Source organism: Sphaeramia orbicularis, chromosome 12 (genome assembly GCF_902148855.1).
Source record: "Sphaeramia orbicularis chromosome 12, fSphaOr1.1, whole genome shotgun sequence".
Classification (NCBI taxonomy): domain Eukaryota; kingdom Metazoa; phylum Chordata; class Actinopteri; order Kurtiformes; family Apogonidae; genus Sphaeramia; species Sphaeramia orbicularis.
The window spans coordinates 22089240-22113302 of record NC_043968.1 but is presented as its reverse complement, the minus strand read 5'-3'; the positions used below and the strand labels follow the sequence as shown (position 1 = coordinate 22113302).

The 24063-nt window shown below is 36.8% G+C and overlaps 1 protein-coding gene across 1 annotated transcript in view; it reads left to right on the top strand.

Moving 5' to 3' along the window:
* Positions 1-12618: 12618 nt before the first annotated feature.
* Positions 12619-24063, top strand: part of mpped1 (metallophosphoesterase domain containing 1) — an 87360-nt gene continuing 75915 nt past the window's right edge. The window contains exons 1-3 of the mRNA XM_030148269.1: positions 12619-12646; positions 18035-18409; positions 20892-21073. Coding sequence (XP_030004129.1) covers positions 18228-18409; positions 20892-21073 — 364 coding nt within the window. The 5' untranslated portion in view covers positions 12619-12646; positions 18035-18227. The remainder of the gene's footprint in view (positions 12647-18034; positions 18410-20891; positions 21074-24063) is intronic.

Here is a 24063-nt window from a genome sequence, read left to right as displayed (position 1 = left end):
AATGTCCAAATCAGAGCAAATACTGATGGTTTTATAGCCTTTTTGTTTCCAGATTTATCTAATAGCTTTGAATAAAGTCCAACATCTTTCAAAAAATAAATAATATTTGATTTTTTGGTACAGAACTTACATTTGTGAATGAAAAATTTAGTAAGTAAGAGAAATTAATTAATTATAAATTTTTTTTTATTTTTTTTCCTTTTTGGGGTGTCTATAATAATAAAATAATACATTTTTCCACAATATGATGAAGTCTCTGAAAACATGGTGGATAATAAATCTGCTGAAGTCCTTCCACAGTTTCTTGGTGTATGAACTCTATAATAAAATATAATGATACCTGAACCATCACCATGACAAATGAACAAACTCCCCCTACATTTTGGAAAAGGGTTGAGTCAGCAGTACTGAGTTAAAGTGCTCATGTAATGTACAGATTCAAGCCTGGATTTACAGATACAAATGAACTTTACTGATCCCCAGGGGGATATTCAGCATTTTCATATATATTATTACCGTGCCCCCTGAAGGGGAGGCAAGGGGTATTGTTTTTGGTTCGGCTTGTTTGTTTGTTAACACTCTAGCAGCAAAACTATTGGTTGAATTCATACTGAATTTGGTTTATAGATTACCAGTGACCCAGAATAGATCTGATTACATTTTGGGAAAAGTCTTGGGAAAAATCTTTTTTTTTTCCCTGTTTATTTATAATGGGTGAAATTTCACAAGCCTGTAGCAGCAAAACTATTAGTTGAATTCATACCAAATTGACTTTATAGATTGCCAGTGACCCAGACTAGATCTTGTTACATTTTGGGAACAATAGGTCAAAGTTCAGATTTTTTTAATGCATTTTTAAAATCTTCCCATTTACTTATAATGGGTGAAATATATGTGAGGAGTGGGGTTTGTTGTGCCTGGCACCACTTGTTTACCAATATTATCAGTATTATTCAGCAATTTATTATTATTTCTATCTAACTGACTGACTTAATTAAGCATTTCGCCGCATTCAGAGCAGCTGAAGCCTAAATGTTTGTCTCACAGGGATTACTTTAATGTTTACCTCGTTGTCATATGGACAACATTATCATATCGGGGTCTCTTCAGTTAAAAATCTATGATCAAAAATTTAAAACTCAAAGAAACTGATTAAAAAACCCTACGTTTCTCATCTATTTAGAATGGATTTCATGTCATGTTGCACTTAAGCACTTTTGTGAGCGCTGACTAGTCTTTTTTTTTTCTAGAACTGTGTGTGTGTGTGTGTGTGTGTGTGTGTGTGTGTGTGTGTAGGTGTGTGTGTGTGTGTGTGTGTAGGTGTGTAGGTGTGTGTGTGTGTGTGTGTGTTGAGGCAGGGGTGATTCAGGTCCTATGAGTGGTTTAAGCCGTAAAGACTCTTTTCTCTACATTTAACCATTACCAAGTGATTTACGTATTAGCATTTATTATAAGATAATCCTTTACATTTTTCCAGTGAAAATCACATATTTTCCTACATTTAATTCACTCAGCATGTTTTTGTTAATAAAAGCGCAGAGTAAATTCAAAGGTCACTATATCAAAACAGAGTAGTTTGAAAGAAACATTGCTTTTTCAGTAAAATATATCATTAATTCTACATAAAAATGAGCATCTAATCACTGTCATTTATCAAACTCCATGGGTTTTATTGGTGAATCAATGCTGCAGAAGAGGATAGTATTTCTACGTTCACTACAGAGACTATGGCTGCATCCGAAAAAAACACCTGACGCTGCTGAAAATATGATAAAGAGCATTTTACCTGAATTATTTCACTGTATTTATAAGATTAGTGGTTAAAAATGTATTAAAATTTTGGATCGATAGATGTTTTTGGTTCTTACAAAAGTGCTGAAAGTACCTCACTGAACTCTGCAGGTGATCAGTCTATTTCATTTGACAAAATTGAGCTAAAGCAGAGCACCTGTGTGTGTCTTTGGTTTATGTATTATCTACCCCCCCCCCCCCCCCCCCCAAAAGGGGAGGCACAGGGTATTGTTTTTAGCTTGGTTTGTTTGTTTGTTTGTTTATTAACACTCTAGCAGCAAAACAATTGGTTGAATCCATACCAAATTGGGTTTATAGATTGCCAGTGACCCAGAATAGATGTGGTTACATTTTGAGAAAAGTAGGTCAAAGTTCAAATTTCAAATGTCTATAAAACATCTATTTTGTTTCAATTTACTTCAAACTTGGCACATATGTAGAGGCAGTTGATATGCTGACATCAGCACACACATAGACATGATGACATCTGCTGGACTGATGCCAAAATAAACTATAATACATGCGAGGGGCGGGGTTTGTTGTGCCTGGCACCACTTGTTTGTGTTGTACCGCTTTAAGTTGTAGTAATACTGTGTGTATCCGGATTGAACTGTTTCTGAGCGTGTCGATGATTGTCCCCATGCATATCATCAATAACCAACTACTAGAATTAGAGTCTTCTTTTTTCATACTTTTTTTCATTCTTTGCACCATGTCATTAAAAAAAAAATCTGCTGTGATACAATTTAGCTGAGGGAGACCTGGGATTTGTGTTTTATACTGATTTCTGTAAACATGCAGCTACTTGTTAACATCCTCTTCCAGCCTCAAATGCAGCCGTTTCCTGTCAGTTGTTATTACATGTAAAACAGTTTCAACAGTGTGAAATAATCCACCACTGTTGACTGTTGTTGTATTTTAGCTGAGTGTTTTTCTTAATCAGCCTTTATCTTCATGAAGTAGTAAAAGACAGATGCCACCTTTATAAACTTCAGCCTTCCTGAGTTTTTTACTTGTTTATAGAACATGATCATCAGAAGTTGTAAACTGTATTTACCAGCTGTAAATGGCCTGTAACTCTGAACGAGTCCCCAGCCTGTTTCGGTTGTTACTGTACGTCCTCAGCTGCTTTGCTGTTGGTCATTAATCATATTTGACAGGCAGATCTGATATTTCCTACGTGATCTTTCCACAACATCCAATCAGCAGCAGGCATCTGCAGGCAAATGTGACTGTGCCAGATGCTGAGATTACTCTGCCTTCACTATCTTGTTGCCTCTCCCCCATCAGTCGGCGCGCTGAAAGTTCACTGGATGTGGAGAGATAAGGACAAAATATGAACTGATTGTGTCTAATTACACATGAGTCTACTGCACGCAGGGCTCAGTAAACATGTGCAAAACATGGAACAAATCGGCAAAATACCTTGTGTTCTGTTTATGATTTGGATTTTCTGCTGGAAAAAAAATGTTTTTGTAAGGTCACTGCGTAATATGCATTAAAGTTCTGAAGGCATTTTCTGAATCCTGAGGGATCTGACTAACTTTCAACGAGAAATGTAGTTATGTTAGCTGTTCAATAAAGACTACATTTCTAAAAACATCTAATAAATAATGCATATTTTTTTCTATCCAAGTAGTCAGAGGTTATTCAGGAAACTATAAACCTAGCATTTACATGCATATTATACACACACACACATACACACGCACACACACACACACACACACACGTACATCAAATATAGATTTTTTTTTTTTTTTTAAGATGGGTGACAAGGTACATGTGCAATAACACCATATATCATTTTTAACTTGCATTTTTCTTGTAAAGGCTTAACTGACATAAACCTAACCCAGATTTGCATGCGAGGCACATACTGATACTGTGTGTAAGATTACACTGAACTGATACGTTATCAATCAGAAGCAATTTTAGATTTCATATCTATAACATATGGATCAAAAAGTCAGAACTGAAATGCAACACAACACAGTTGCACAAGATCCCCTGCAGAAAGTAGAGCAAATAAATGGAGTTAAGCACATAAATCCAGTGTGAGGTATTGCTAAATTTAGTACTTCCGCACCGTTAGAAAAGCGGGATACTTTTTCTGTATGTTCTTCAGAAATACACTGTGGTTGAATCTCATGTAGAAAGCTATACAATACTGTTTAATATTTCAACTAAAACAACAAAAATGTGCTCCTGTCAGCTTCTGTCAGCTTATACAGTCATGGAAAAAATTATTAGACCATCAAAAGTCATCAGAAACAATGGTTATGCAATCAACTCCTATTTCCTGTGTGTATCATGTGACTAAAACAAACAGACAAGAAAACATGGAATGCCGAAAAGCACTGTTTTGTCAGTACAATGCCACAGGTATTGATGTAATAACTGCAGTGATTTTGGTTATTATCAAGAAAACATGGAAAATGGATAGATATCAGCTCTGAAATGAAACTCTTATGAGCAAATTTTGGTTGTTATCATTATATTTGTCCAAACAAATGTACCTTTAGTCGTACCAGGCATTAAAATGAACAAGAAACTGAAGAAAACAAGGGTGGTATAATATTTTTTTCTGCCACTGTAAAACCCTAACAGTCCCTTCACACCTGTCTGATCTGCTTTAACCTCACTGCTCTTCATCCTGAACACACACCTCCTGTCTGGACTCACACTGACACAGCAGTCACCAGGCTCAAACAGGAACCATCCTTGTTTTCTGACGGGGTTAGTGCAAAGTTTGTGAGAGCGTCTGCCTCCCTTTGACTCTGTGTCTGTAATAGGGATGTAACGATTACCAGTATAATGATAAACTGCGGTAAAATTGCAGATATCATTATCATGATAACCGTGTTTGATTACTGCACTTTTCCGAAGAAAACGCCTATGTACAGATCTGATTTTATGTGAAATATTTGAGTATAGTTTTAATTTATTACATTTCTAATTGTATATACCTAATATTTGGAACCAATATTTACTTTTATAGTCTTTGAAAAGATTGGCACCTTTGTGTTATTTATACAATAAATTATCTACATTTTTCAAATCGGATTTTATATATTTTTTTTTTTTTTGTATTTTCTGGCCTTTTATGTTTTTATAGTAGGATAAAGTGAAAAAATAACAGACAGATGACATAGATGAAGTTGTGCTGAAAAAAAAGATACAAAACATGGGTGTAGTAAACATTTGTTTATATAGTACATAAAGGCAAAATGAAAAGTACTGAAAAACGACCAAAATAGGCTCGGACCCCTAAGGGTTAATATTTGAATGTTTCTGCAACAGAAAGTGCATTGTGCCAATTTTTTTTTTTTTTTTTTGGTTTTTTTTGGGGTTTTGGGGTTTTTTTTTTTCAAAATACAACTTGGTTGAATTCTTTCAGTGTGTGTATTAGTACTTTTTGAACATTATGAGCACAGTTTCAACAATACCACGATAATAATGATAACCGTGATAATTTTGGTCACAATAACCGTGATATGAAATTTTCTTTTTTTTTTTTTTTTTAATTATCTTTTTATTGAACATTATAAAATAAATTCCACATACAGCTGGTACACAATGGCTGAGTTTTTTGTTTTTTCCATCTCTTTCCACTCTCCTCCAAATTTAATATCTTTAAATTAATCATGACAATCAAAAAATAGAAAATATAGGACAAACAAACAAAAAAAAAAAAAAAAAATTAAATAAAAATAAATAAATAAATAAATAATATATATATATATATATATATATATATATATATATATATATATATACACACACACACACACACATACATATATATATACATATACACATACACACATATATACATACATATATATATATATATATATATATATATATATATATATATATATATATATATATATATATATATATATACATATATACACATATATACATACATACACATACATACACACATACACATACATATACATATACACACATACACATACATACATATATAAAAACATCCTCATTCTTTTACTTTAAATCAAATTTGGGAATTACCATTCCTTTCCAAGTACAAAAATAAAATTGTGCCCGGGACTTCGTGGTTCTGTACCTTCCACCATACATTTTGCCCGATTACACTAACAGGGTTTTACTATGTTACCAGTGCAGGGAATATATTAAACCAAAACAAATATACAAATACAATTAACAAGAAAAAACTAAACCTCTGTAGCTTGAACTAGGGCTTTTTTTTTTTTTTTTTTCCCACAATATACATCTCAGATAAAATCAGACCTAATTGGTTTTATGTACTCTAACCAGTTTTCCCATATTCTTTTAAATCTATCCACTTCCAGTCTCAGAGAAAAAGTTAGCTTTTCCATCACATAAATATTGTGTATTACCTCAACCCAGTCCTCAACCTTAGGTACCTCATTCTTCATCCATTTTCTGGTAATTGCTTTTTTGCTTGCAATCAGCATTATTCTATAAATATGTTTGTCCCCAGATCTAGAAAAGTTTATGTCCAGTTTCCCCAGATATAGTACCTCAAATGTACATGGAAGGTCGACCTTCAGTACTTTTTCCATACAATTCTTAAGCTCCTGCCAGTAACTACCAATGAAAGGACAACTCCAGAATACATAGAAATGGTAAGCTTTATCAGCCCCACATAATCTCCAACACTTTGTGTCATGATACTTTGTCTGTGCTGGTGTTCTAAAGAGTCTTATGATGTTCTTCCACCCGTGTTCTCTCCATGATAATGAGCAAGTTGTTCTCCGCTGCTGTTCATTTATCTCATCCCATTCATCCTCTGATATGACAATATTTGCCTCCCTCTCCCACCTCTTTTTTATATACACCGTGTCATTTCCCTTTAAGTCTTCCACTCCCTTATATAATTTTGAAATCAATTTATTTTTCAGTTTTGACTCATATGCTAAAGTAAACATTTTAATGAGTTCTAACCCCTTCCCCCTAGTGGTTCCCCTCATTGTTCCCTCTAAATAATGCCTTAATTGCACGTATCTGTATTGATCCAGATTCGTTAGACTATATTGGTCTTTTATCTCTTGAAAACTTTTAATCTCCTTCTTTCTTAAAAGCTCCCAGAGTATCGTAGGTCCTCTATCCCAGTTTTTAAAACTATTATCTGTTCTATTTGGTATGAATTCTGAGTCAAATCCAGTCCATCTTAATAGTCTACTTTGTATTCTCAAGTCATTTTTCACAATTAATTCAAACCAAATCTTCAATGATACATCCTATTCCATAAACATGGTGACGAATATGATATGAAATTTTCATATCGTTACATCCTTAGTCTGTAGTAGTACATACAGTAAGTAGCCATGCTGTGATGGAATCTTGGTTTTGGAGCTCTCTCTCTCCCTCTCTCTCTCTCTCTCTCTCTCTCTCTCTCCTCTTTCTTTATATCTAATTCTTCATCTTCCAGCAGATCTGTCACACTCTTGTCCTTCTTTCCTTCTGTGGTTATGGTTTCCTCTCTCTGTGTGTGTGATTTGGCTGATATGTTCGTTCTATCTGGTTCCTTGCTCTGTGGAACACTTATGCTGCTCAGACATATGCACATGCCATAACTGTGTATTTTTTGTTTATTTTCCTCCTCCTCAGTTTATGAAATAAAAAGTAACCATGCATTAATGTTGCTGCTGATATTGTTCTTTTTTCAATATCCTACAGAGAGTGTGTGCATCTTTTCAATTAAAAAAAAAAAAAAAATCAACAAACTATGCTATTTTCTAAAGCATACTTAAGTTTTTAGATGTAACTTTATTCTTCAGTTTTGTTCATACTTTTACTTACTAAGATTTTCCATATTAAAATTTAACTTTTGCTATTTTAGTCTGTTTGACGCAGATTTAGGATGGGATATTTGACTACTTTTGCTATACATGAAAAATCTGTAAGGTGTGAAAATACACTCAAATTCAGTTACATTCATCATATTTTGCAGACCTATCTGTTATCAGTTACAGCAGTTATATGTTTAATACTGTGCACTATGGGAGAAAACCCTGTAACTGTCCAAACCAGTAATTTAACAACAAGGAATAAAGAGTTTCTTGAAAGGAATCCACGTTGAAGAAGAGAAAGAAGATGAAGAAAACGAAGAAGACGAAGTCGGTCCCTGATCCTTGGAGGGAGTGCGGTTGCGGTTGCGTGTCTGTGTTCTTCACCTCAGTTTCTTTGCCTTGTTCACTCTGTCACAGCAGATTAATGTGAACAACTGATGTTGTGTGGATTTGTTACTGGTATTATCTGTTACTGCTATTATTTGTTACAGGTATTATTTGTGCAAACGTGGTATACGACATTTTGTTCATGCTTTCTTTTCTTATATTCATCATTTAAAAGGTCTTATGTATTTTATTGTATTTTTTTGTAGTTTTGTTTGTTTTGTTTTTTCTCTCTCTTCTGCCCAGTTCACTCAGTTGTGGTTGTAGTTACTGTTACCATTATAATTACCACCATGGTTGTTACTGTTTGTATGGTTGATAATTCCTTGTGAGGGTCTTTGCCACCTTCTTCTCTCTTGCCCCCCCCCCACCCCAATGTCAGGTCTGGCATCAAAATGTGGTTCAACAAAACTCATAATAAACACAGTAGAATATCAAGTGGAGCTTCATATACTTTATGAAGTTACCCTTGGCAAAGCAAATTTTTTCAGCACCAAAAGGAACCAGACTACCATTCTGCTGTTAGGATGCTGGACAAGACAAGTAGAAGAAGAAAAAAAAAAAAAAAAGAAGAAGAAGACGTGTTTGATGTGTTATTAATTGTTATTTTTGTATTGCAGAACTTATACTGTACTCGTCTAAAATGTATGTTTTAACAATTGTATGTTGATAACCTTATGCTACCTTTTAGGGTAACAATTCAGCATCTGTCCAGGGACTGCACATGAAAAACATCTATTTGGACAACTGGTGTATTTACAGCAATGTGAATTAATGAAGAATGTCCTGTTAAATGAACTAATAATAGGAAGACGAATCTTTAAATGTCAGTGTATTATATTTGCAACACACATAGACACTGACCACCTGTTTTAACCCATCATTAGCTGAACATGCAGGAACACACCACACACTCCCAGGGAGGAAATGAGGGATTTAACCTGTTTAACCCTGACCATATTTTCAGGGGAAAAACGTCTAAAAACACATACCCAAAGTAAATGAAGAAGTACTTCACAATAATAAGGTTCATATGGATGTTCTTGGTGTCTATGGACATTCAGAGACCTCACAGAATCTATTCCCATTGTCTAAAATATTGTATCTATTACTATGCCTGAGTAAACTGTAACAAACTAAAAGAGAAATTAGAATTTTTTATCCTTGCCTTTTTTTTTTCGGCTGGATTGATGATAATATACATAAATTAATTGTTCATGTTGGAGATTGTTAATACCGCATATTTCACCCCACAAAGATTAAAAATCATGTTTGAACATTAAAGTTTGCACTAAAATACACTTTTGATGTACTTTTATTAACATTAGGGTCTAAACTTTGAACAAAAGTTGAAAAAAACATCTATTGTCCTGATTTATGATATTTTTATATTAGATGAATATTAATATAATTTTTAGGCCCGCAGGTGGGCCTATAGGGCTAAAGGGGTTTTAACCCATAAAGACACAGTGGTACTTTTGTGGCAGTTCCCAGATGTTTTTTTTTTTTTAATATATATATATTTAAACTTACTTAAGTGATTTATGACCATTGATTACCACATAATCCTCCTTATTTTGCATTTTTTTCAGTGTAAATCATGTATTTTCCTACACTTAATTAAATGATCATGCAGATGTTCATAAAAGCTCAGATTAAAGTTGAGGGTTGTCATATCAGAAGCAGAGAAAACAAAAGAAAAAGTGAATATTTCAGTTAAATCTATCATTAACTGAACATATCTCAAGTGTGTCCATCCACTGTCACTGATCCAACTCCATGGGTTTTACTGGTGAATCAGTGTAGGAGATGACAGTGTTTCCACGTTCACTACGGCCCCTCTGAACGTCCAAATGGGTCATATCTGATGACCATGAAAAAGTGACAAACTGTATTTTGCACCAATTATTTACATGTATTGATAGGATTAGTGGATCAACAGGTATTAAACAGTTTAGATCAGTAGATGATTTTTGTCACCAGTGCCTTTTTTGGGTCTTTATGGGTTAGTGCCTTGCTTACGGGTACATCAGCCAATAACATCTCTGTCAGTCTGAGAAATGAACCGCAGACTCTTTGGTCACAAGTCACTTCTGTGAACCCTCTAGGCCAGCAGTGTCAAACTCATTTTAGTTCAGGGGCCACATACGGTCTAATATGATGTAAAGTGGGCTGAACCAGTAAAATAAAATCAATAATAGGACAAGAACTTCTGAGTGAAAAAAGTAAAATTCTGTAATGAAAATGTTTCCATCTACGAATTATACTCGAACATAACATGAACAAATATGAACAACTTTAAGTAAAAATAAGTGCAATGTTAACAATATTACACCTTATTTTATCCTTTATACATGCGAATCACAACTTACAGATCACAGTGGATCTACAAATACACAAAACATTAAATAACCGGCAAAATATTGTTAAAATTCCACAGACTTCAGACATTTCAGATATTCACATTATTGTAAAAGGCTAGTCTGTACATGTAAACAATTTGTGTTATTGAACTTTTTTTTTAACACTTGAACAAAGAGAAAAAAACGCAGTTTTTATTATTTCTAGGTTATTATGATAGTATTTTACTGGTTCTGATCCACTTTAGATTGAACTGACCTAAAATGATTTGAACACCTTTGATAATTAATATCTTCAGTGTAATTTTTGCATTTCACAAATTCATCCCAGGGGCCGAATTGAACCCTTTTGTGGGCCGGATTTGGCCCCTGGGCCACATGTTTGACACCTGTGCTCTAGGCTACACCTACTAATGTATATAAGAAATCATGACTCAAATGAACTTTTGAAGATCTTTTTTTTTACTTTTTTATGGTTTTGTGTTCCAGTCTTTCTTCGTCCTGCAGGAGTGGACATTCTTCTTCACTATATATTGTCCAGCAGGTGGCGGACTCACCCCAACTTCTGCTTCTGGAAGCTTCTCTCTCTGTGAGTATGGCTGCTGTGCATGTGTATGTTTGAGCTCCAGATTGTGGTGTGTTTGTTTAGTTCATTAACAGCCCTAATCCCAGTCCAATTACCTGCAGATAAACAGGAGCAGAGGTGCTGTGATATGCTGTAATTTGACTGATTATGTTTTACACAGCCAGTACATGAAGCTGAATAGATCTTTTATTTTCAGTTTATTAGAGTTCAGTAAGTGACACAAAATACTCATCTTTTTTCATGTTAAACCCATGTCAAACATATACACTCATTATTCACATTCTACATGTCCCATATTCCCTCACATTTTAACTTTTAAAAAAATAATAATGTGAAATCGGTCCACTTCCACTCACTCTCTTGGAAATGACAAGTTTCTGTAGCAATGTAGAGAAAATGACAAGATTCTACAGAAATTATATAAAGTTCAGAAAAGTGACAGGTTCTCTCCACTGGCAGATGTGTCTACAGAAGATGACAGTGGGATGGCTGAAATGGAGATAAATGACTGAGCTGCTCAGAGTTGATCACAATGCAAGACCTGAAGACAACTGGTAAAGTAGTCCACCACACATGAAACAGTGATGTATAGAGGATTTGATCAAAATGAGCTGTTTTTACAACAAATCCATAGGAGGTCCAAATCAGATCCAGTACCAGGAGACATCCAGTTCATATCATATGAGCTATTATCAGTCAATTCCTGACATTTTACTTCATTTGTTTTCTAAAGGCTCATGTTTCCACTCATGTTTAACCCTTTCATGCATACTGGTCACTCCAGTGGACAGTTATTGTCCAGCTGTTCTCTTGTATATTCATGGGTTAGTAGTTAGTGGACACTTACGCATCATCCCATACATTGCAATTCACACCATTACTGTAACTTTACTGTTCTTGATAAACCTGATCTGGAGTAACATGTTTTGGTGTAAATCAATTGTTATTTGTTAGACAAAAAGTTGTTTGTTTTTTTTTTGTTTTTTTTTTTTCATATTATCTCCATGACGTGAGTTATAACTAGCATTAGAATATGTTAAAATGTGATAAAACATCAGATTAGCAGCATTAAAATGTTTTTATTTCATTGTTTTCCTCTCACTTTCTGATATTGGGTTTTAAACACATGTTTCTTTACTTTCAAAAATTAAATGCATGGACATTTTCGTAATTCCATGAGGGAAAAAAAAACTCGATCGCAATTTTATTTTATGTTTTTTATGCCTAAGGAGGAATAAAAACAATTTAAAAAAATCTTGACTAAGGTTCTCATAATTTATGCATGAAAGGGTTAAGTACAAAAAGCATTCCTAATATTTTTTCCTTCACCTGTATATTAAAACAGTGTGTGTTTCTTATTGGTGATGAGGTTGTGGTGCGTTTTCATGCAGTTCAATGTGGTTTTGTGTCGCTGTGTGGCCGGGATAGAAGTGAGCCACGCAGCTTTCTGAACCCCCTCCTTCCTTTTCTGTTCCTCCGGTGTGATACGGTGGGCATGAGTGACATCCGGAAGAGAGAGAGAGTGTGAGTATGCGAGAGAGAGAGAGAGAGAGAGAGAGAGAGAGAGAGAGAGAGAGAGAGAGAGAGACGCTTCACCGGTGCGCCACGGGGTGCGCATTCAAACTGACCAGCGCGTCTCTTCCACAGCACCCAGCATCCTCCTCTGTCCACATCCATCACCAGCAGCAGCAGCACCACCACCACCACCACAGGAGCCGGTAGGTTTCCTCCTCCTTGTCTTTTCCTAGGTGCACATATGCAGACTGGGTCCTTGTTTCATGCAAGACCGAAGCGCATATTTGCACTGAACCCGCACAAGGCGCAGCGCATTCCCTAGGTTCGGAGCCCCCCCACGTGAATATGCGTTTTTCCTCCACATGTGAGAAGGCTTCTGAGCTTCGCTTGAGTAGTCTGGATTTTTAATAAAAGCACGCATTCATGTCCCACGGTGGAAGGCTTTCCAGCAGGGCTCACCGGAACGCTTTAATGTTAGATCAGATTTCAGTGGCACCGCATCCAAAGGGCAAAGTCTCCGAGTACAGGACAGGCTGGAGAGGCTTACTGGAGCTTCCAAACAGCACACTGACAGTTGGTGCAGCCTGTGGGACCAACTGGCTCCAAAGTTTTATTATAGTTGAGCTAAACAGCGTGCAGACTGCAGAGGCACAACTTCTGAGAGGAGGGAAAAACTCAGGCGAATGAGAATTCACACGAGTATTTGATAATCCAGCAGAAGGTATGTCTATCCTGATTTTAATTAAAGTTTCCCAAATTCTGCTTGAATGCACCCGAGAAATAAATAAAGAGAAATGAGGGTAGATCAGAGTCAGGGATTAGATCATCAATCATTTTTAAGTTCTCAAAGTTGGATGAAAGTCTTTTTTTTTTTTGGTTTTATCCACATTCAAGCTGACCTGGAGATGCTGAATTCTCTGCATTTTATAAGAAGATCTGGGTGAAAATCAGAGCAGCACCCTCTAAGATAAGGATAAAACAGCACGCTCAAATGCATTTAAATTTTCTATGTGTCTCTAAGTAGATGAAAACAGTTGTTAAATGTATGTAAATGCCCTAAGCATCAGTCTTCCCACCTCTACAGTACAGTAACCACAGCCGCTGACAGATCTGTGTAATGGGCTGGACCCCTAGTGCTGCCGGAGGCTTTGTTCCTCAAGGATGAGAGCAGCCCAGGGGCCCGAGAGGCTCATTCAGACACCCATAACTTGTAGCCACTGTCAGATTTGACATCATTATCGTCTGTAGATGTAGGGACTCAGGTCTGGGGTCAGAAGCAGAGCCCCATGTGAAACACTCACAGGTCTCATGTTGTACTGACACCGTGCAAAAAGGACCATCCTTTAAGTCAGCAGCTGCCAGTCCAAGTGTGCACATAAAAAAATGAGTGCACATTAGATAACCTTTATCCTTCCTACAGTCGGTTTTAGACTGTGATGCTGTAAATATTCTAACCGTGGCATTTCATTTTATGCAGCAGTAATGAAAGATTCTTTGCTCTGTTAAGGATAAGAACGTGATGTGCCGTAGATCCTTTTTTTTTTTTTTTTTAACGCTTTTAAAAACATCTTAATGCAACAATGAACAAGATTTTTTTAAAGGTGAAAATGCTCAATAAGGTTGTTACGAGAAAAATACTTTGGGCAACAAATGTAACTGTGGTTTCATGAATTCAAGTGGAATTTTCATGTGTGTTCATTCTTATGTAGATTCATAGAGCTTTATTTTGTTGATTCCACCTGTTTTTAATCTGTATAATTTATAGCCGCTCAGGTATGGTCTCATCAGGACCACTGTCTGAGGTTCTCCAGCGCATCAGTGTTTACAGAACGGTGTTAATACGTGCCAGAGGTTGCTCGGTGTCGGTTGCTCCAGGCTTTGGAATGAGACAAGCTGAAAGAGGGAGCAGATCAGGGGTGGAGGTTTGAGGAAACAGCTAATAAGGCTGTGTCCGATTTAACGACAAGTCCTACTGCTGGCTTCTTTTGATAACTGTGTATTAAGACAAAGCTAAAGGCTGTTTTCAGTCTCTTGAGGATGAAACTGTGTGGCTTAAATCACAAACACAAACCTCAAGTCTTCAGGAGTCGCTGTTTTAATACGAGAGTTGAAGTTGGTTCAATGTTTGTTTAGGTTTTTAGACTTTTTAATTAGATTATAAAGAATCAGGAAAGTGTTATAATTCTATACTATATTTTATTCAGACCACATTATTTCTTCTGTGCAGGATGCGTTTTAACTGTGTGTCTCAGCCTCTCGGCGTTCGGTTTCTAGTTTTAGACAATGACAGACGACTGAAGCTGCTGCTACTGCCCTGAGCAGTAAGATGAAAAAGAGGACAATTATAATCTGTTAACCACAGGCCTGAGTGATCGGTAGGTTAAGAGTGCGGAAAGGACAGTATTGTCTTTTTTTGGGGGGGGTAGGAGGTCTGACTTGACAGGTCACCTTAGTATTTGATAGGGTTGAGGTCTGTTAAGCCATTATGTCAGGCTTCAAAACCTCAGATTTACTTCATCTGATCTTTTTTTCCTCCTGGACTCCTTCATATAAAATTGTCCTGCAGAAAAGAATAAGATGACGGATGCTTTTGGCCCGACTGCACAAAGCTGACCACTGACAGCAGATTGTGTAAACACTCAGTATCTTTACGTACTTTATTAAAACAAAGGGAAATTACAGATTTTTGTCACATGTTGGAATTTTAGGCTAAATCAACTCATAAGAAATGATAGATTTGTTTTCATTGAAGGGGTTGGGTTGATAAAACGCTGTCAGACACCAGCCCCAGGCACAGACGTCTTTGTTGATACAGATATTCAACTGGCGTGTGCATGCAACGGGATCTCCAGGTGGATTTTTCTAACATTTTGATGCAATCAAATCACTTATTTTTACTTTACAAAGTGTAAAACTGTAAACTGTGAAGACTTAAGAACCGAAGAAGGTCATGATTACCGCAGTATTTATAGTACTTTGCTTTTGTGTTGGTTTACACGTTTTGTTTTTTGGTTTTTTTGCTTTAATACTGTAGTTTTTAGTCCAACGCAACTATTCACGGTCATTCAGTATTTTTCTGTAGAGCCTCAGTGATTATATGATTAAATGGAAATTATCAACAAATATGTTAAAAAGTTAATTCTTTACCTCTTTATAGGGGAAATGCTTCACTTTTAAACTGTATAAATTTAGGATTGTGACTGAAAATTAAACACTAAAAAATGTGTTGTAGTGTGTCCTGAAAAATGGTCCCGAACACTTTTCCAATACAAAGAGGAAAAAATTACATTACTCAGCAACAACCAGCAGAAGTAATTCTTAGTCACAGCCCCGATTTTCAGATGTAAAAATCCAAAATATAATTCGAGTTTATAAAAATGTGATGGATTTTTGAACTGACTCCAGATCAGATGTGACACTAATATGTTGTTTGCATGCGAGTAATAGAATCCAACACTATGCAACCTATGGATTTTTGATACTTAAAGGACATTTTCTGTTAATACTTGCACAGTTTTACTCAAATATAGGATCTGAGCATGTCTCCCACCACTGTGTGTATTTTACGTGATACAGACGACTGCATTTGGCCCAGTGTGTTCCAATGTCCCAGCATCTGCTAATGCATCTCTCAGTCTCACACTGGCAGGATGAGCGGCTGTCACTGTCTCATTTATGACAACAGAAACACATTTAAATATGCACGCACTGGCCTGCATACGCATCAACCTGCGCGCACACCAAACGCACACGTTACAGTATGGGCTCCTGAATCACATCCACCAACCATGCTGGGATTTGCCCGTGACAAACAATGGCGGTGTGAAGTGTGAAGTGTGTATCTGTCACGTCAGTGTGCTGTCAGTGTGTGAGGTTGCAGTGAATGAGGAATTGAGATGGCGCGCCGACATCGCACCGCGGTCCACGCCGACTTTGCCAAAGCTGCCTGTCCCCAAATTATCACCTCGGTCTCCCAGCATCCCTGTCATCTCAGCACCTCTCAGCAGCTCTGCTCTCTCCCAGCAGTCGCCAGAGCCTCTGAAAAATGAGCTGCAGAGCTGAATCCAGTGCTAATGGGCAACACACACATACACGCAGGCCTCACACTCCGGGGACAGCCAATGCAAGGATTTTATCTGTTTAGTTTATTTTTTTCATGCCTCTAGAGGAAAACCTCAAATGAAAAGAGCTGGACAGGAAGCCTGAAATATTAGAGAAAAAAAAAGCAAAACCCCAAAGTAGATTCATAAATAATAAATCATTTGAGGTGTGGAACTTCAATCTGCAGCCTGGTTAACATTATGCATACCATCCGTTTTTCATTTAGGCTCCTATTCAAGGTGAAAGTGTTGTGTTCTGGCTGCCTGTGCGGCTCCAGTGTTAACATTAAGTTAAACATGCGATTAACTGTAGCTGGAGGGGATGCAGCACTCGCCAGTAAGCTTTCTGAAACACTGCAGTCCTGTCACTGAAAGCCGCACACTGCCAACAAATCTCTGACAAATCTGTGATCTGGACTTTGTACAGTTAGGGTTCTGCGTTACACATTTCCCCTTATGTATCACATTTAATTATATATTTTATATATGTAAGATTTGTATATGATTCCAAAATGGCTCCTTCTATAGTCTGCAGCATGTTCACCTGGATCTAAACATGGGCTGATAGTAGCTGCAGGGTGGGGAAGCAAAATTTCCAATATTTTGAGGCAGGGATTGAAAGACAGTGTATGACCAATTAGTTTATTGAAAGTCATGAGAATTTATTTGCCACAAGAAAATTTACATAATAGAAAATGTTTTTATTCTATGTGTCCTCCTCCTTTCTCAATAACTGCCTTCACACGCCTCCTGAAGCTTGCGCAAGTGTTCCTCAAATATTCGGGTGACAACTTCTCCCATTCTTCTTTAATAGTATCTTCCAGACTTTCTCGTAATAGTTTTGCTCATAGTCATTCTCTTCTTTACATTATAAACAGTCTTTATGGACACTCCAACTATTTTTGAAATCTTCTTTGGTGTGACGAGTGCATTCAGCAAATCACACACTCTTTGACGTTTGCTTTCCTGATTACTCATATGGGCAAAAGTTTCTGAAAAGGTATGGATAATAGTGTTAGGTATGATTATGACATCAATATATGTTTGGTTTGAAAACAATTGACGTAGTGCCTGCTGAGAAAAAACAACTAAATGTTCATTGTAAATTTTGCTTCCCCACCCTGTAGTTGCATCAACATTTCAATAAAACATAGTCATTTCTTTAGTTTATAGTTTGTTTTACAGACAGTATAACATCATATCTATGGATATATTTATGGATATTAAAAATGTCATCCATTTTTATATGAAGGTGTTTATGTTCTTATATGTTTTGTGCATTCTCCTGATGTCCCCAAACCTTTACTGATGCCTTCAAATTTCTTTGCGCTTTTAATTTTCAGTCCAGAAGAATTTAAAGCCCGACTAGCAAATACCAACATTTAACCAGAAATATTTGACATTTTCTGTGATTTGAACGATACATTGTGGAAGATCTAGCTTTGATTTATTCTGAATTGTCATGTCATCTATTCTCTGTGTTCTTCTCAGGTGCAGAGGAGCTGAAGAGCAGAAGAAGAAGAAGAAGGTGGAGGTGGAGGTGATGTTCTCTGCTCAGCTCACTGTGACCGTGAGCCCAGTGAGGGTGTGATCCTACCAGGACGCCTCCCAGACGCCTCTCCTCAGGCCACAACAACAAGCATCCAGTCTCAGCGCCCTGACACCTGGCTCTCCTCCACCCACCATGGCCTTCACCCTGTCAGAGATCATGGCGGCGCGGCGGCAGCAGCAGTCGCAGGCTCAGTCTCACACCCAGCGAGGCAGCAGGTCGGCGGTGGAGGTGGACGAGTACAGCACCAACCCCACTCAGGCTTTTACCTTCTACAACATCAACCAGGGACGCTTCCAGCCGCCACATGTGCACATGTGAGTAAAGAGGCTCATATTTACCTGCAGCGGGAGGATAATTAAAGGAGCAAACCGCTGTCGTTTACACTCAGAGCCCATTTACTTCCGTCTCCATCGACTTTTCATCTTCTTTGATCATTTTCCTGTATACATCAGGTATATAATGACATTTTTAAACATTTTCCCTCCATTTATTTCATCTTGGGGTTTTTTTTCTAAACCGGTTCATGTATTATCATTGGAGTGAAACAGCTCTTAAACCAAATGATGCACAAATGAACCACAGTGTAAAAAATATTTCACGCTCAAGTGTTCAGGCCTTTCAGTATAAACCCTGATTTATTTCATTTGAAAGAAGTGAAATAAGAACAGAAGGTCATTGAAAAATGAATAGGCTTCAGCGCTCTCTACAGTACTTCACATCTTGTTGAGAAAAACCCATTGGGAGAAATTTGTGCTGCTGCAATTGAGATGTGGATTTCTGGCATCGTCAGTAACGCTGATGTAATTCTGACTTACTGTCAAATTATACTGGTCTGAAGCTTCAAAATACTAAAATTATTTAGAAAAATCATTAACCTGCTCTTGGTGGGTTATGTTCAAGTGTGTGAATTGTTGATGTGATTAACCATCACCTCTGAAGTCTTAACCTGTTATAATAATATTGTTAATGTTGTAACAGCTAAAGTGCCAAAAGATGAAAAATGATATAATTTGTAATAAAAACGGAACCATTAAGTCCAAGAAAAACATAACAGAGTCTTAGATAAACCTTCTGCTTTATGGATTTGGGCTGAAAAGTGAGTCAGACCTGTATTTTAAAAAGGTTCATATTAGCTGCAGGTCTCAAATCCCTAATTAATTAACAACAATTATTTTAGGTGTATGTGATAACATTATGTTTATGCGCCCTTTTTTGTAATCTGGCCTGCTTTAATTTACTGCTCGGGCAAATTTAAAACCCCTTGTGTGTTTTCTTCAGTGTCAAATACTTAAAAAATAAATGCATTTGGAATCAGTGACAGTTATTGAGAAAAATAAGTAATCAAAATGTTTGTTATTACTAAAGGTTTTACATCTGATATTCTCTCTGATAAAAGCTGATACGTACAGTAAGAGTTGACAAGTGAATGTCCATGTCATTGGAGAAGAGTTCTGGAAATCTAGTTGTCCTTCTAAAAGCAGAAAAGCATTCGGACATTAAAATAGTTACATTACCTATGCCATGTATTTCATAAAAGGTCAATATTCTTCTTAAAATTGCAGCGGCTGTGGGTGCAGGTGGAGAAAGCGCAGAACCAGACAGAGACATCAATAATGAAATAACACAGTCAAAGGCTTTCTGTCCTGAAACGTTAATCTTTTCAAAGCGGTGTAATGATGAGTGTAGGTACGAGGTTAAACCGAATGATTTAAGGACTTTAAAAACATCTGACAAAGTACAGATTTTACACTTAATGAAAATAAATGACGACACGTGGTTGTGAAAATTCTCAAGGTTGGCAAATAAAGCATTAAATAGGCTGGTGTCCGTGTCGTTTATGTTGCGATGTCAGGGCCTTCGGTGTGAAACAGTTACACAGGAAGTGTTAACAGTAGCTGAATAGGAAACAAAAGAAGGCCGAAAGAGAAAAGAGAGAAAAGGTGTAGATGACATTTTTCTTCAGTGCATGACTCCAGTAGAATTCGTGCTGTGTAACTTATATTATGCTGAATTCACCCTCTGACATATTATGTCTGTTCTGCCTCAGTGTTTTTTTTTTTTTTAGCAGCTGGGTTTTATCAGTTTTCATTTGCTCGCACAGGTCACATGTATGTTCCACGCCTACACACTGGTACCTGCAAAAGTGAGGTAAAAGTTTAGAATAAGTTTGACACTGTGGTATTTATATAACCAGGCAAATCATTCCTTAAGAGTTGTGTTTCTATGAGGTTCCATAAAACATCCTGTACATTTTATACATGCATGTATATGTGTTTTCCCACTTCTCCTCATCTCTTTATCTGTTGTGGAGGAGGAGCAGGAGGAGGAGGAGGAGGAGGAGGCAGGGCTGGGCACCGTTGTACCTGGAGGAGAGCTCACTAAAGTGGGCCACGGTTATTCACCAGCTCCCCTCTTCCCCCTGGAGACCTGGTGGATCTGCACACTCGCTGGAAATCCCACAGGACTCTGCTCTTTTTCTATATCTGCGCTTTATTCTTTTTCTATCTCTGCACATTTCTATTACTGTCTCTCTGCTTTTATTGTGGCCTCTCGCTTCTCGCTGTGTCTCTTGTTACCTCCTCTGCCTCAGTCTGTGGGGATGGTTTTCTGTTGGATACTAATTCAAACTTCTCTCACAGTCAGTCCCTCACCACAGAGATTTTGCATACAGCACTGTGTTTCCTCCTCCCGTATTGTTTAAGTGCACCAACAGCCGCAGTGACCTCTTTTTTTCCCTTTCTCCCGTTTCTTTAACTTTGTCTTTTGTTTTGTTTTTTTTTTTCCTCCTCCGTTCAGGGTGGACCCGATGCCCCACGACACACCCAAACCACCGGGCTACACTCGTTTTGTGTGCATCTCAGACACTCACTCCCGCACCGACGCCATCCAGATGCCGTACGGTGATGTGTTCATCCACGCCGGGGACTTCACCGAGCTGGGCCTGCCCTCCGAGGTCAAAAAGTTCAACGACTGGCTAGGTCAGCATCTTTGAAAGTTGTGGCTCTACATCTATCCTGCTTTTTCTGTCGTCTTGTGATCATCTATTAAAAGTGGTGGTCCAGGGTTTTTTGTTTTTTTTTTTTTGAGTGTCTTAGGACGGCAATAAACCTAATCTTTACTATTTACTAGAACTATTTTTATGCAGAGTTCCAAGTAAATTTTTCTCTACATTTAAGTTTTATCGCAATATAGTGTAACATCATTCTCTGCATTTTGCATTTTTCAGTGAATATCAGGTATTTTCCTATATTTAATTCAGTGACCATGTAGTCGTTCATAAAAACTCTGAATTAATTCAAAAGTTATTATATCAAAACTAAGAAAACAAAGAAAATAGGGACTTTTTCAACAAAACATTTCATTAATTGAACATAAAAACAAGCGTCTGTAACACAGGTGTCAAACATGCGGCCCGGGGGCCAAAACTGGCCCGCCAAAGTTCCCAGTCCAGCCTGTGGGATGAATTTGCAAAGTGCAAGTTAGGACATCAAACTCAAAAATTATATCATAATAACCTATAAATAATGACAACACCAATTTTTTTCTCTTTGATATAGTGGAAAAAACATTAAATTATGAAAATATTTACATTAAGAAGCTATCCTTAAACCAGGGGTCTCAAACTCATTTTCTTGCAGGGGCCACATTCAGCCCGATTTGATCTCTAGTGGGCCGGACCAGTAAAATAATAGCATAATAACCTATAAATAATGACAGCTCCAAATTTTTGTCTTCGTTTTAGTGCAAGAAACCCCCCATTAAATTATGAAAATACTTACTTTTAGAAACTATCCAAACAAAAAAATGTGAATGTGAATGTTAATAACCTGAAAAAACAACAATTTCTTAAGAAAAATAAGTGCAATTTTAACAATAATATGCCTCAACTAATCATTTCTACATGTGCATTATGGATCGGATCTACAAAGACACTAAACACTGAGTAACAGGCAGAAAATGGTTAAAATTGTGCTTAATTTTCTTTAGACATTTCAGGTTGTTCAGGTTATTCACATTTTATTGTTACAGGATAGTTTGTAAATGTCAATATTTTCATAATTTAATGTTATTTTTTGCACTAAAACAAACATTTGAAGTTGTCATTATTTATAGGCATAATATAATAGTATTATTTTCACATCAAACTGAGAAAAAAAATATGGAGTCATTATTTTGTAGGTTATTATGCTATTATTTGACTGTAGATCATATTGGTCTGTATGTGGAACCTGAACTAAAATGAGTTCAACAGCCTTGACTGTGGAGTTTTGGCATTTTGCAAATTCATCCCATGGGCCGGATTGGAACCTCTGGCAGGCCGCATTTGGCCCCCGGGCCTCATGTTTGAGACCCCTACCTTAAACTATCAATAAAATGAATAACCTGAACAAATATGACCAACCTGAAATGTCTAAAGAAAAATTAAGTGCAATTTTAACAATATTTTGCCTGTTATTAAATGTTTTGTGCCTTTGTAGATCTGATCTGTAATACACATGTAATAAATGATAAGTTGAGGCATAATATTGATAAAATTGTACTTTCATTTCTTAACAAATTTCATTTTTCAGGTTATTCACATCCTTTTTGTTTGGATAGTTTGTAAATGTAAATACTGGCATAATTCAATGTTATTTTTTGCACTAAAACAATTTGGAGTTGTCATTATTTATTGGCTATCGTGCTATTATTTTACTGGTCCGGCCCACTTTAGATTAAATTGGGGTGAATGTGGCCCCCGGAAGAAAATGAGTTTGACACCCCTGGTCTATAACCTCTGTCATTGATCCAACTCCATGGGTTTAACTTGTGAATCAATGTTGCAGAAAATAACAGTATTTCCATGTTCACTACGGAGCCTCTGAACATCTAAATAAAACACATCCGATGCTGCTTTAAAGCTGAGAATCTGCATTTAACCTTCCAGTGTATCTTTAGGGTAAGTGGTTCTGAAGTTCTTTAAAATTTTAGATAGTACATGGTGTTGGTCACTCGCAGAAGTTTAAATCTTGAGGGTTAACTGCAACATAAAGGATCGTCCCAGCCTCTTTCACATTTTGGGACACAAATCAAATTAAAATTCTACTTCAACATTTTAATTCAAAGTCACTGAACTGATTTCATAGCTTGATAGAATAAATTTGTCTTGTCGTATCTGGTAAATTCAGGAATGCTCTCAGAAAGTCAGAAATTTTACCTCCAATTGGTAATTTATAAAAGTTAAGACATGTAAAAACTACTTTTTGGAGAAACATCAGTATCTGCTTATTGTTTACCGTCTGTATTCAACATAGCTCATGAATGCAGAGCTGTGCGGCGGCTTCTGAATTTTTTTTTAGGAGCTTCTTGAACAAACCACAAAAATGCATTTTCTCAATAAAAAAAAAAAAATACTATGAAAAAAAGAGGTTGACTAAATGTCAAATGTGATAGACAGGAAGTCTGTGCAGAGTCTGTTTTTTGTAGTTCATGTAAATTAACTAAAGCCTTGAAAGAAAAAGACAAAAAAAAAAAACCTCAAATGAAAAACGCATGCTTTGCTTTGGAAAACGGGCCGCAGAAATGTAAAGGAGGCCTATGTATAATGTGGTAAACAATAGTGTAAAAGCTCCAGTACGTTCCCATAAGCGTTGCGTCGTATGCAGTGTGTCTGGTTTGTGTTAGACTCCTCTCAGCTCTGACAGCGGCTGCAGAAACATCTCAGCTCCAGGTCTGTGTAGTTTAACAATGACAGCAGCCAGACTAACTTTTTCTGTCTCGAAACACACCAGACGAAGGGTCATTCTTTGGGTTTTTGAGCCCCTGAAAGACATTCTCACTCACTTTTACACTTTTACCATAAAAGATCATTCTGGTTTATTATACTCCACTTTAGATTTAACCTCACGAGACCCAGGAAGGTTAAATATTTTGACTCTTTTTACATTAAATAATTTGCTTTGATTGGATGCAACAGTTTTTTCAGATA